The sequence below is a fragment of the Rana temporaria genome, chromosome 10 (genome assembly GCF_905171775.1).
Source record: "Rana temporaria chromosome 10, aRanTem1.1, whole genome shotgun sequence".
Lineage (NCBI taxonomy): Eukaryota > Metazoa > Chordata > Amphibia > Anura > Ranidae > Rana > Rana temporaria.
The window spans coordinates 37275197-37289668 of record NC_053498.1 but is presented as its reverse complement, the minus strand read 5'-3'; the positions used below and the strand labels follow the sequence as shown (position 1 = coordinate 37289668).

General features: G+C 43.5%; 1 protein-coding gene across 5 annotated transcripts in view; it reads left to right on the top strand.

The window, feature by feature from the left end:
* Positions 1-14472, top strand: part of LOC120916528 (sodium-dependent neutral amino acid transporter B(0)AT2-like) — a 161583-nt gene that overhangs the window by 139665 nt on the left and 7446 nt on the right. For all 5 annotated transcript variants that reach the window (XM_040327552.1, XM_040327547.1, XM_040327548.1 and 2 more), the window contains exons 8-10: positions 3334-3508; positions 3597-3798; positions 8655-8814. In XM_040327552.1, coding sequence (XP_040183486.1) covers positions 3334-3508; positions 3597-3798; positions 8655-8814 — 537 coding nt within the window. The remainder of the gene's footprint in view (positions 1-3333; positions 3509-3596; positions 3799-8654; positions 8815-14472) is intronic.

Genomic DNA, 14472 nt, shown 5'->3' with positions numbered 1-14472 from the left:
AGACCAGCTGAAATTTGACCCATCTATGGGCAGGCTGGCTCCATCGATCGACTTCAGTACAGCCAGCCTGTCAGATTTTTTGCATGCTAATATTGCCGGCGGCTATAGCCATTAGCAATACTTTTTGTGTTCTGCCGGCAGGGAAGGCTCTCCTTTGGCAGAACAGCACTGTGGAAAGGATTCCGCCGTCAACACTTAGGGCCAGATCCACGTACCTCGGCGCATTTTTAAGGCCGGCGTAGCGTATCTCAGATACACTACGCCGCTGTAACTTACAGCGTATTTTCCGTATCCTGAAAGAATTTGCGCCGTAAGTTACGGCGGCGTAGTGTAAATGTGTCGGCGTAAGGGTGCGGAATTCAAATGACTAAGATGTGGGCGTGTTTAATGTTAATGCAGCTTGACCCCACGTAAATGATGTTTTTTTTTAACGGCGCATGCGCCGTCCGTGGGGGTATCCCAGTGCGCAAGCTCCAAATTAACCCGCAACAAGCCATTGCTTTTGACGTGAACGTAATTCTACACAAAGCCCTATTCGCGAACGTTTTACGCAAACAACGGAAAATTTGATGCTGGCCCGACGTCCATACTTAACATTGCGTACGCCTCATAGAGCAGGGGTAACGTTACGCCGAAAAAAGCCTTACAGAAACAACGTAAAAAAATGCGCCGGCCGGATGTACGTTTGTGGATCGCCGTATCTAGCTCATTTGCATACTCTACGCGGAAATCAACGGAAGCACCACCTAGCGGCCAGCGTAAATATGCACCTAAGATCCGACGGCCTACTAAGACGTACACCAGTCGGATCGAGCCCACATTCAGTCGTATCTTGTTTTGTGGATACAAAACAAAGATACGACGGGGCAGCGTAGAAATTACGCGGCGTATCAATAGATACGCCGGCGTAATTTCTTTGTGGATCTGGGCCCCAATGTGCATTTGAGCAATTTTTTCTTTCCTGCAACCTGCGATTGCAGGAAGCAATTATGCATCATCTGTGACTTGCCTTAATGTTTCTCTCAGTTGTCAAATACATGTGGAGAAATTCAGAAAAAATAATAATTATATATATATATATATATATATATATATATATATATATATATATATATATATATATACTGTTGTTGCATTAAAAATTGAAACAGTTTTTCCATTAGTAAATATCATGTAGATCCAAGTTCCTATTTATACTATGTGATATGGGGGTGGTTAACTCAAGGAGGGTAGATGTATTTTAAGTAAGTCCATGCCAGACAGGAACTATGTTTAAGGCCTTGTATACAGTCCACTGACAAATGTTGGATGAAATGCTAGTAAATTTTCGGTAGACAACGATATGTTGTCTGATTTCCGTATATGGTTCGTATACAAGTCCCTCACACAAAATTTGAAAGTTCAAACACACATACTCGGAATCAATGCTCACCAAACACGAAATTGGCATAAGGGGCCCAAAGGGTGGCACTCGAGCTGAAATTCCTCGTAGTACATCACTACGTTCGGGTTTGTGGCACGAAAAATGAGTACTGTTGGTATGCAAGACAAGATCCTGGCACAGGCTCTTTTGACAAAAATCAGACGCTCGGTTGGCCAAGTACAAGACCAGTCACCAATTCCTGCTGCAAGTGGTTTTATAGTCACAGTCAAATTAAACAAGAAAAATATGGGAACAACTGCGCTAAGAGAGATGCAGGGATCGGATTAATAAGCAGCAATTAAAGTGTAAATAAACAAGACATGTGAAAAAAAGGAAGAGATAATTGTGCTAAACCAAAATTATTTGATTCATGTGAAAAACCAAACGTGTGGGCGTCAGCCCAAAATCGTGTATCGTATATGACTGTGACAACACTTCAATAATACAAAACAGGTGTGCTAATGACCCAGAACTGGGAGGCTCAGACCACCCAACTCTGGGTGAATGAGGTGTTATTGAACACCATAAGGTTCTCATAAACCATAACAGTTATAAACAAAAACAGGTATAGATATAAAGTGCTTCAGGCATAAAGCCCATAAAGTCCAAAACTGAATCCTGAGAAAATATAAAGTCCGTGAAGATTTCAGATGAAAAAAGACACCTGTGTAAATTCCAGGGAGCTGATCCTGAGCACATTCAGTGACAAGTGATTTTCACTTGTCACTGAATGTCTTTAAGTTGCGGTGTGCCAGTTCTGCTTCCGAGACACGCTATTACCACGCCTGGCTCTGAGGATTGACCACGTGCTGCGTCGAGCCGCCGTCCCAATTTCTGGGCGGGGCTTTCGATTCACCGACGAATGGGGAGTCTGCTTCTGTGGAACGCATAGACCCGCGCACGCTCGGTGACGCGCATGCGCGAGAAACCCAGAGTGAGGCTTGGTTTTTGCAATTGTTAATTGTTTGTTTTGTCGTCCATAAGAGGGGATGGCTCAGTATGCCGCTCGCGCCCCGTGACGAAGTGACCTATCACGAAACTCGTCGGGCGGAGCGAGCGACGTGCTGACGTCATCCCCCTCATCGCTGTACTCTCAACACGAGTGGCTTATTCCTGGAAACGGCCGGCGTTACAGGCCAATGCATTTTATGTCTACTCAAATGTGAGTTTTTTACCTGCTTCATTTAGTTTTAAAATAAATCACCTTGGTTTTATGCTATGTGGAGCTTTGTTTTCTTTTATATACCCGCTGCTGAGCCCTGTATGATCCTTTACTCTGTCGCGGATACATCAATCTCCAGTTCCAATTGGTGGTGTTACAACATGATCTAGCCCCCATAGTGGAGCGATATGCTGATTGTGGTCCGGCAGGACCCTGATTTCTGGTAAGCAGCCTCACAATTGGTGGTGGATTCACATATGGTGCTCAGGATCAGCTCCCTGGAATTTACACGGGTGTCTTTTTTTCATCTGAACTCTTCACAGACTTTATATTTTCTCAGATTCAGTTTTGGACTTTATGAGCTTTATGTCTGAAGCACTTTATATCTATACCTGTTTTTGTTTATAACTGTTATGGTTTATGAGAACCTTATGGTGTTGTGATACTTAGGGTTCAATAACACCTCATTCACCCAGAGTTGGGTGGTCTGAGCCTCCCAGTTCTGGGTCATTAGCACACTTGTTTTGTATTATTGAAGTGTTGTCACAGTCATATACGATACACGATTTGGGGCTGACACCCACACATGTTTGTTTTTTCACATGAATCAAATAATTTTGGTTTAGCGCAATTATCTCTTCCTTTTTTTCACAGTCAAATTAAAGATAAACCAAGTGCACATTAAAACTTTAGACCAGATGCATAGATAACATTTGTGATTTGTTAATATATGGGATTTTTCTTACAGGAATATGCCTGGCATTAATGGACTGATTATTAATGGTATTTTGACAAACAACTCAATACCGGGAGAAAACATGACCGTTGACCAGTACAGCCAGTGGTATATGAACACCAATGAAACCGTCAATCTGACAGGTTACGGCATTCAGAATTGCCGGGTGGAGGATGAAATGAACAAGGTTTGGAAATTCAGTCTAATAGTAAGGCACTGGCATGTCTGTACAATCACTGGACACATTCCCTGATCTCTTTTCTCTGTGTTGGCAGGGTGTGGAAGGCACAGGTTTGGCATTCATCGTGTTCACAGAAGCTATGACTCTTTTACCTGCCTCCCCATTTTGGTCCTTGTTGTTTTTCCTGATGCTGCTAAATCTGGGCCTAAGTACTATGTTTGGGAACATGCAGGGAATTATCACCCCGCTGCTGGACAATTTTTCATGGTTACGCAAGAAGAAAACCGTATTCACAAGTAAGGACATCCAACCTACACTCCTCCTGCCACAATTTTTAAAGAACGCATTTGTGTTTAAAGTGAATCTTTCGGCCATTCTTAACATTTACAAGTTATACAAAAAAAACAGACAGACCTTTTTTATGCTCCAGACCTGTTGTCCCCTTTCCAGGGCTGCCTTGGTGGTGGCCAATAAAAGTGAGCAGCCGCAAGGTTTTAAAGATATCGGGCCAGATTCAGAGACAGCGGCGTATTTTTGTGCGGGCGTAGCGCAGCTCATATGCGCTACGCGGACGTAACATAGAGAGGCAAGACCAGTATTCACAAAGCACTTGCTTTCTAAGTTACGGCGGCGTAGCGTAAATGGGCCGGCCGTAAGCCCGCCTAATTCAAATTGGGAAGGTAGTGGGCGTGTTGTATTAAAATTAACCGTGACCCCATGTAAATAAATGGCCGAACAAACGGTGCATGCGCGCGCATGCTCAGAATCGCATCGCATATACTCCCTAGGATACGACGGCTCAATGCGTACGACGTGAACGTAACTTACGCCCAGCCCCATTCACGTACGACTTACGTAAAATCTGACGGCTGTTCCGACGTCCATACCCTAACATGACTTACCCCTGCTTTATGAGGGATAACTTTACGCCGGACGTACGCCTTACGTAAACGGCATAGCTTACTGCGACGGGCGCAAGTACGTTCATGAATCGGCGTATCTAGGTCATTTTACATATTCGACGCGTAAATCAATGGAAGCGCCCCTAGCGGCCAGCGTAAATATGCACCCAAGATATGACGGCGTAGGAGACTTACGTCGGTCGGATGGAGCCAGAATTCGGACGTATCTGGTTTCAAGAATATGGCGCATAGATACGACGGCGCATCCGTGGACTTACGCAGCGTATAAGAAGATACGTCGGCGTAAGTCGTACCTGAATCTGGCCCATAATTTCTGGTTTCAGAAGCAGAAATATCATTATGTCTCAGCATCTGCTAACCATGAAAGATGACAATATGGTAGCCGGTAAGGTGAAGCTGCCTAGAAGCATCCACTGGGTACCAGCTGCCAGTTTATTTCAAGGAGGTAGCAACCCGTTTTTATAAACAAAACCTATTTACTTTTAAAGTGGTTGTAACCCCTTTCATATACCCAATGAATTGACTGGGCTCATATGATACACAGAGATTAAACAAATCCTCCTACATAAGTTGTACCTGTTTATCTGCAGTATCTCTTCTCTACATAAGTTCAAGTCTAGACTTTATAAAGCGTGTCTGAGCTGTCAGAAAAAGGGGGTGGAGAACTGAAGTTACACTCTGCAGAGCTCAGTGAGGAGAGCTCTGAGAGGTGATTGGAGGAAAGGGACACACCCTCCTTCACACCCAAACAGAGCTAAGGCTGTTAATCAGCTGGAGTTCTTTCCCCTGTCACTTTTTTTCTCTTGGTGTCAGGAAAACTTGTCAAAAATGATTCATGCTGATTGAATGAAGCAGAAATTACTTGTAATGCTCTTAATTTAAGTACACTTTGTTCATATTTCATGTCTGAGGTTTACAGCTACTTAAAGTGAACCTGTTTCTAATCTATGGATAATAAACTGTTTATGTTTTCTTAACCCCCCTGGCGGTATTCCTGAGCGTGACTCGGGGTGGATTTTTTGTGCTAAAATCGGTATCCCCGAGTCACGCTCGGGGTAGCTATGCAGAGCCTGCAGCACGCGCTGGCTTACCTTGTTCCTGGATCCAGCGATGTCACCGCGCTGTGTGAGCGAGCGGGTGCTCGCTCGATTCACACAGTGTCCTAGTGTGCCGTCGATCGCCGTTCCCTGCGACGTTACGATGCACAGGGGGGCGGAGATCGGCGCCAAATTCAAAAAGGTAAACAAACACATTACATACAGTATACTGTAATCTTATAGATTACAGTACTGTATGTAAAAAATACACACCCCCCTTGTCCCTAGTGGTCTGCCCAGTACCCTACATGTACTTTTATATAATAAAAACTGTTCTTTCTGCCTGCAAACTGTAGATTGTCCATAGCAACCAAAAGTGTCCCTTTATGTCAAAAATAGTTTTAGAGCAGCTAGAAAACAGCGATAATAAATTATAATCCCTTGCAGAATTGTGCGATAGCGATTTGTGGGGAAATTCGTCATAAAAAATAAATAAATAAATTACCGCAACAATTCTGCAACTGCAAATTTCAGTGATTTTGAGTTGATTACATTATTGAATAATTTTTATTATAATTATATTATTGTTATAATTATTTATAATTATTTATTATATTATAATTTATAATTTTGTTTTTAAAAAAATGTCATACCCGGGATGCCTACTAGACTCTTGTTTGGTCAGATTTAAGTGAGTTATTCCTAAGAATTACAGGCCTACAGTATAAAACGCCAAATTTCCTTGCAAAATAATGGTACCGCTTTCAGCACCTTTTTTCTGAAATAAATAATTCCGCCAGGGAGTTTAAAATAAGAGCGAAAGAGCTGCTTGTACTGTCAAGGAATTTATTTTTAAACATCACGCATAGCATAGACTATATGTCTATGTCCGTTTCAGTCTGTTTCTAACAGCTTAGAAAAAACTGCTGTTGGCAGGCTGCTGAAGTTTGCTTTCATAGAAACCAACTTAAAGCGGAGCTCCACCCTAAAGTGGAACTTCCGCTCCCCCGTGTCACATTTGGCACCTTCCAGGTATTTGCACCTACTTCCCGGAGTCCACTCTGCGGGGACCTGCAGGTAGTGCGTCACTTCCTGCGCCAAACCAACCCCCCCCCCCCCGTTGTGTTCTGGGAAACACACGGCTCCCAGAACACAGCGGGGACCAGTGAGTACGACACAGCGCGACTCGTGCATGCACCGTAGGGAACCGGGCGGTGAAGCCGCAATTCTTCACTTCGCTGGCAGCAGAGTGACGAGCGATTATAATAGTCAGCAGCTGCAGTATTTGTAGCTGCTGGCTTTTAATATTTTTTTTAATGGCGGAGCTCCGCTTTAAAGCAGAATTTCATCCAAAAGTGGAACTTCCGCTCATTTGTCTCCTACTTTTGACGGGTACCCTGTCCCCACTTCCGGGATACCGGGCTGCGGCAAATTACGTCAGCCTCTCGGCCCCCTCCTCCTTCCCCCGCTGTCGGGGGGGGGGAGCGCAGTAGGGACTCGGCGAAAACCTGTAATTCTTCACTACCGGGTTCCCTTACCGGCAATGGCGGCGGCAGCACCCGAGAGGATGGAAACGTCAGCTATGGTGCCAACGTCGCTGGACTCCAGGACCGGTAAGTGTCCTATTATAAAAAGTCAGCAGCTGCAGTATGTGTAGCTGCTGGCTTTTCATTTTTGCAGGGGTGGGCGGACCTTCGCTTTAATACTTCAGTGCCTGTGTTGTGGACATTTTTTTTTTTCTCACAATTTGTTTTAGATGCAGAGGTAAATGATGGCTTACTCAGCGCTATTTTGTTCCGGGCGTGACAGGAAGGTCTCGTATCACACCCAGAACACAGTAGCTGAGGCTACATATACTTTATACAGTGGGTACACTTGCCGACCAGCTCACGCAGATATACTGTGGCAGGTTGGCAGCGCTGCGCTAATCGCCATACCTGTTCATCCGGCAGCAAGTTTTTCCACGAGTGGGAAGGTGGCAAGTCACCATAGGTGTTTGGAATACCAATTGATTCCACTGTCAGCACCACTCCACTCCAATGGCCCCTCGATATACGGCTATGGTAGGAAAAATGACTTCACAAGAGACATGGATAAAAAGTCTCATAGTGTAGTATATTTATTTGAATGTTTTAAAAACAGTAACAAAATGGATTGCACTCGCATATTAAAGTGCCTGGCCTGGCGCTAAGTAAAACAGCGTGTGCGGTCTCCGGTGGTAGCGTGCTGTTCACGTCTTGCTCTGGAAACTGAAGCCTGTGTGGGGTATCAAACAGGACCTGGAAGTGACGGATCCTCCGCTCTGACATACGTTTTACCGTGCTTGGCGTCTTCAGGAATTTATTATTTATTATTATCACACACAGACTTTAAAGCGGTGGTTCGCCCTAAAAACGACTTTCCCCTATTACACTGCCCCCCCACATTACAATACGATTATGCCTTTAATTTTTTTTTTGCTGCTGTACATACCTGGGTACAGCTATTCACCCGTGTCCTCCGGGTTGCGAGTCCCGCGGGAGTGGGCGTTCCTAACATGGCGGTGATTGACGTTTTGACAAAAAAACGAGCTCCCCCCGTCGCGTAAGCCGCGTCACGATTGGCGAAAGGAGCCGAACGGCGAGTCGGCGCTATACTGCGCCTCGCCGTTCGGCTCCTTTCGCCAGTCGTGACGCGGCTTACGCGACGGGGGGAGCTCGTTTTTTTGTCAAAACGTCAATCACCGCCATGTTAGGAACGCCCACTCCCGCGGGACTCGCAACCCGGAGGACACGGGTGAATAGCTGTACCCAGGTATGTACAGCAGCAAAAAAAAAATTAAAGGCATAATCGTATTGTAATGTGGGGGGGGGCAGTGTAATAGGGGAAAGTCGTTTTTAGGGTGAACCACCGCTTTAAGCTTCCCTTTTTCAACCATATATAGAGCCATGTATTTTTTTTTATGGTTTTTATGTCATCCATATGATTCACTTTGTAATGTTTAATTGTTCATTAATTAGTTGTCACACATGAACACAAATAAGCGCCTATTCTTTTATTTTATTCACTTATATCATTTTTTGCATAACATTTTTATTTTGTTACATGGCTATTTATCTCTAATAGCTTTGGAATATGTCAGTTTCTTAAATAACAATACAGAATTAAATAATGTAACCTTTTGTTGGCTTTTTTATTTCTTTATCATTTCAGTTGTATGCTGTATAGTCGGCCTGTTATTTGGCTTATTGTTTGTTCAGCGATCGGGATCCTACTTTGTCTCCATGTTTGATGATTATTCAGCCACTTTACCCCTCATCATCGTGGTTATATTTGAAAATGTGGCTGTAGCCTGGGTGTACGGAGCAGACAGGTACAAAAAAGGTTTCATTTAAAGAAAAAAATGTATTGTGCATTTGTGTCAGTGTTTATGTTCACTATATTACTAAAAGTATTGGCCTGCACAGAGTCCTGACTTCAACCCCATATAACACCTTTGCAATGAGTTTGAGCGAAGACTGCAAGCCAGGCCTTCTCGTCCACATCAGTGCCTGACCTCACAAATGTGCTTCTGGAAGAATGGTCGAAAAATTCCCATAGACACACTCCTAAATCTTGTGGACAGCCTTCCCAGAACTGTTGAAGCTGTAATGGCTGCAAAGGTAGGGCCAACTCAATATTGAACCCTACGGACTCCTTAGGCCGCGTTCACACGATCGGAAAAAAACGATGAGAATGGACCGAGGTTCAGTTTCATCGGTCCAAACCGACCGTGTGTATAGCCCATCGGTCTGTTGTCCTTCGGTCCAAAATTTTAAAACATGCTTCAAAATTGAACCGATGGCCTGCTGCCCGATCGGTCCAAACCGATGGTTAGTACAAAAAGCATTGGTTCAAAACCTGCGCATGCTCAGAATCAAGTCGACGCATGCTTGGAAGCATTGAACTTCGTTTTATTCAGCACGTCGTGTGTTTTACGTCACCGCGTTCTGACCCGATCGGTTTTTGGAACGATGGTGTGTACGCACTTTAGACCATCAGGCCACTTCAGCGGTGAACCGATGGAAATGGCCCGTCGGACCATTCTCATCGGTTTGGAACGACCGTGTGTACGCGGCCTTAGCCTTCTGGGATGCCATTGAAATTCATATGCGTGTAGAGGCAGGTGTCCCAATACTTTTGGTAATATAGTGTATGTGCGTGTTTATGTGTATTGTAATATTTGGGGATTCTGGATCTCTATCCAGCCAAGTTTGTAAAAGCTAAATGTCTACTTTCCAAAAGGCGAACAAAATCAGATTTTTATCAGCATAAACAACTGTTTATAAACCTTAGGTATGCAATCAAAGAATTGGTAGCAGAGTGGCAGCAGAGTGACGAGCGATCGCTCGTCCTCTGCTGCGGACGGCGCTGGACTCCGGGACAGGTAAGTGTCTTAATATTAACAGTCAGCATCTGCAGTATTTGTAGCTGCTGGCTTTTAATTTTTTTTTTTTCAGCGCACATCCGCTTTAAGCAAACTAATGCTGGTTACATTATTTTTTTTTAACCACTTCAGCCCCAGAAGGATTTACCCTGCTTTAACAATTGCGCAGTCGTTCGACATTGTACCCAAACAAAATTGATGTCCTTTTTTTTCCCCCACAAATAGTTTTTTATTTTTTGTCACAATTTAAAAAAATATATATTTTTTTTACTTTCTGCTTTAATACATATCCCTATTTAGGCCAATATGTATTCCGCTACATATTTTTGGTAAAAAAAAATCGAAATAAGCTTATATTGATTGGTTTGCACAAAAGTTATAGGGCCAGATTCACCAAAGTGATACGACAGCGTTTCTCCTGATACGCGGTCGTATTTCTGTTTCTATCTATGCGACTGATTCATAGAATCAGTTACGCATAGATATCCATAAGATCCGACAGGTGTAATTGTTTTACACTGTCGGATCTTAGGATGCAATACCGCGGCCACCGCTGGGTGGAGTTCGCGTCGTAAACCAGCGTCGGGTATGCAAATTAGCAGTTACGGCGGATCCCCGACGGATTTTCGCGTTCGCTACGTCGTCCGTAGTCAAGTTTCCCATCGCAATTTTGGTCGTTATTTTACCTGCCCTAACTTTAGTCAGCAATCGTATTGCTGTCTAAAGTATGGCCGTCGTTCCCGCGTCGAAATTAAAAATTTAACGTCGTTTGCGTAACACGTCCGGGAATACGGAAGTACGCTACGCGCGTCGCCGTTCGAAAAAATGACGTCACGGCGCGCAAAGCACGGCGGGAGTTAGGAAACGGAGCATGCGCAGTAGGTCCGGCGCGGGAGCGCGCCTAATTTAAATGGCACACGCCCATTTGAATTGGCCCGCCTTGCGCCGGAGGCCGCGGGCGTAGTTTTCATCGCAAGTGCTTTGTGAATCAGGCACTTGCGATGAAAACTTGCGGCGGTGTAACGTATCTACGATACGTTACGCCGCCGCAGTTCTATGTGAATCTGGCCCATAGTGTCTACAAAATAGGGGAAAGATTTAGGGACTTTTTATTTTTTTTGTTTTTACTAGTATTGGCTGTGCTTGTCAGAAGTAGCTAATTTAAAGGGATTGTAAAGTCAGGTTTTTTTTTTATCTTAAAAGAGTTCTATGCATTAAAATAAAAAACCTTCTGTGAGTAGCAGCCCCCCCAGCACTCCCCTAATTACCTACCTGAGCTCCTTCTCTCTCCAGCGATGTCCACAATCCCCTCAGACATCCAGGACACTCCTAAATGGCTGTCAATCTGCCAATCGAATTCAGGAGAGAGGACCAGGGCGGGGTGGGGCTCCGTGTCTGAATAGACACAGGGAGCTGTGACTCTGCTTGGGTGACCCCAAAGCAAGCTGCTTGTTGTGGGGGCACTGAACAGGAGGGAGGGGCTAGGAGCACAAAAGAGGGACCCGAGAAGAGGAGGATCTGGGCAAATGCACTGTAACAAAGTAGCATAGTGTGTATATATATATATTTTTTTTTTTTCAAAATTGTCGCTCTTTTTTTGTTTATAGCGCAAAACATAAAAACTGCAGAGGTGATTAAATACCACCAAAATAAAGCTCTATTTGTGGGGGGGGGGAAAGGACGTCAACTTTGTTTGGGTACAACGTCGCACAACAGCACAATTGTCAGTTAAAGTGACGCAGTGCCGTATCGCAAAAAAATGACATGGTCAGGAAGGGGTTAAATTCTTCCAGGGCTGATGTGGTTAAAGGGGTTGTAAAGGTAAAAACAAAATCCCTAAATAACTTCCTTTACCCTAGTGCAGTCCTCCTTCACTTACCTCATCTTTCAATTTTGCTTTTAAATGTCCTTATTTCTTCTGAGAAATCCTCACTTCCTGTTCTTCTGTCATATAAAAGCAAAATCAAAGGATGAGGTAAGTGAAGGAGGACTGCACTAAGGTAAAGGAAGCTATTTAGGGAATTATTTTTTTACCTTTACAACCCTTTAAGAGAACCTAGCGTCAAATACAGTATTTGTTATACATATTATTAAAGCGGGAGTTCACCCGAAAAAAATTTTTTAACATTAGATTGAGGCTCATTTTGTCAAGGGGAATTGGGTGTTTTTTTAAAAACGAAGCTGTACTTGCCGTTTTAGAGAGCGATCTTCTCCGCCGCTTCCGGGTATGGTCTTCGGGACTGGGCGTTCCTATTTGATCGACAGTTTTCCGACGGTCGCATACATCGCGTCACGAGTAGCCGAAAGAAGCCGAACGTCGGTGCGGCTCTATACGGAGCCTGCCCACCGACGTTCGGCTACTTTCGGAAAATCGTGACGCGATCGATGCGACTGTCGGAAGACACTCAATCAAATAGGAACTCCCAGTCCCGCAGTCCATACCCGGAAGCGGCGGAGAAGATCGCTCTCTAAAACGGTAAGTACTGCTTTGTTTTTAAAAAAAATACCCAATTCCCCTAGACAAAATGAGCCTCAATCTAATGTTAAAAATTAACATTTCCGGGTGAACCTCCACTTTAAGTGCACGTAAACTTAGTAATGTTCGATTGATCATAGCGATGAGAAAATTCAAAAGAGCAGGATGGAAAATTTCTTTCCAATTAACGAATTTGACAGTGAATGTGTTTGCAAAGTCCATTCATTCCAAAATCCAATGTTGAAAGTAAATGAAATTTTGATATACTTTTTAGCCTTAGTTCACACTGAATCCGACCTTGAAATTGTGCGACTTCACTTGAAGTCTCATGATTTCTTGTACAAAGGGTTTTATTGAAAAGTCACATTTAACAGTGCAATACAAAACGATTATGAACATAGCCCAGTAGGAAACATAGGTGTAAAAAAATAAAATATATATAAGAATAAAATACATAAATAAATAAACTAGTAGAAACAGAACGATCATTACAAAGCTCAATTAGAAAAAACCCTTGGAAATCCAAGGGTAGTCAGGTGAGGTCAGCAGGAGATTGACATCCGATCACAAGACAGGTAAGTGAAAATCATGATAAGCTAGATTAGCATGCCAATGATCTCGCAGGACCATGAGTGAAAACATGAAACCTCAAACAGTAACATTCAATATAAGAAAAGAAAAGGAAGATAAAAAAATATATATAATAAATATATATATATATATGTATATGAATAAAATTAAGTATCATCTGACAGTAGCTAAAGAAAAATGTTTCCCTACAGAGCAGCAGAGCATATTTCCATTCCCAACAGGACTAAGCCTGTGGGCCAGAAAAAAAATGTAAAGGAAGGAAGAGAAGATAGGCAAAAGTAGAAAGAGAAACTAGAATGAGAGATAGTAAGGGGGAAGGAAAAAGAAGAGAAGAAGAAGAGAAAAAAGGGGGGGGCGGGGCCATGGGGTGGGGGAAGCCGAGACGTACTAAAGGGAGAGAAGTAGTGGGTCAAATCGTGAAGAGTGGTCATGAACCACCCAAGGCTGCCAGATTCTGAGGAATTTATCATGATTATCTGATAACACGGCCGTCAGTTTCTCATTTATCATGATGTTGTTCACGCAGTTTTTAACGGCCTCGAAACTGAGGGTCGGTGATTTCCAAGCCCTAGCTATGGTCAATTTAGTTGCAGTAAAAATATGCGATGCCAATTGGTGTTCCGGACGGAGGAGAAGTCTCATGATTTCAAAGCTGCAAGTCAATGTAACTTCAGGTGAGATTTGGCTGACATCTGTGCGACTTCAGCTCAGATGTCTATGCAAGCTGCACCTGAAATCTCCCCAAAAATATATATATATTTTTTCGGAGTTGCACCACTTTGGATAGTTCCATTACTGACAATGGTCGTGCTATTTGGACCTGTCAAATCGCATGACAAGTCGCACCAGTGTGAACAAGGCCTAAACAACATGCAAAAAGTCATCAGATATGCTGAGAATTTTTGTATGAATATCTACCGATTCTATGGCTTAACGTTTACAGGTATTAAAGCGGAGTTCGTATCCAAGCATAATGTATTATTATCATAAATAACGATTTATGTTTGCTAGTGGATGTTGCTAATATATTTATTTAATACCTACAACTTATCAAATCCTCTTCTGGACGTTCTCATGATGGTTGTGGGCATGTGAAGCCCAATCGATGCCTCTTCCGGGATTAGCGATGGTGTAACCAGCATGCACCTCTCAATTCTCAGGCTGCCGTAGCGCCGTTTTTTTCGAAAGTTGCCATAACGACGGGCGGCGATGAAGGAAGGTCCCGTCCCGTCGTTATGGCAACCGCCCTAAAACGCCTAATTTCCTGTCGGGAAATAACGTGACTTTTGATCACAGTACTGCCCACAGACTCCTGGGAAATGATGACTCGCATTTCCCAGGAGCACAGGCAAGGGAGGAAGTGACAAGGAGCGCCATGGATCGGGAAGTGGCAGATTAGGAGCGCTACATAGCAACAGGGCATTTCTGGTAAGTATAAAAAAACAAAAATTCCCCCAGATGTTTCTTTATAGGATTAAAGGTCTGTGATTATGATAAAAAAAAAATTCAGGGTGGAACTCCGCTTTAAATACTTCTTA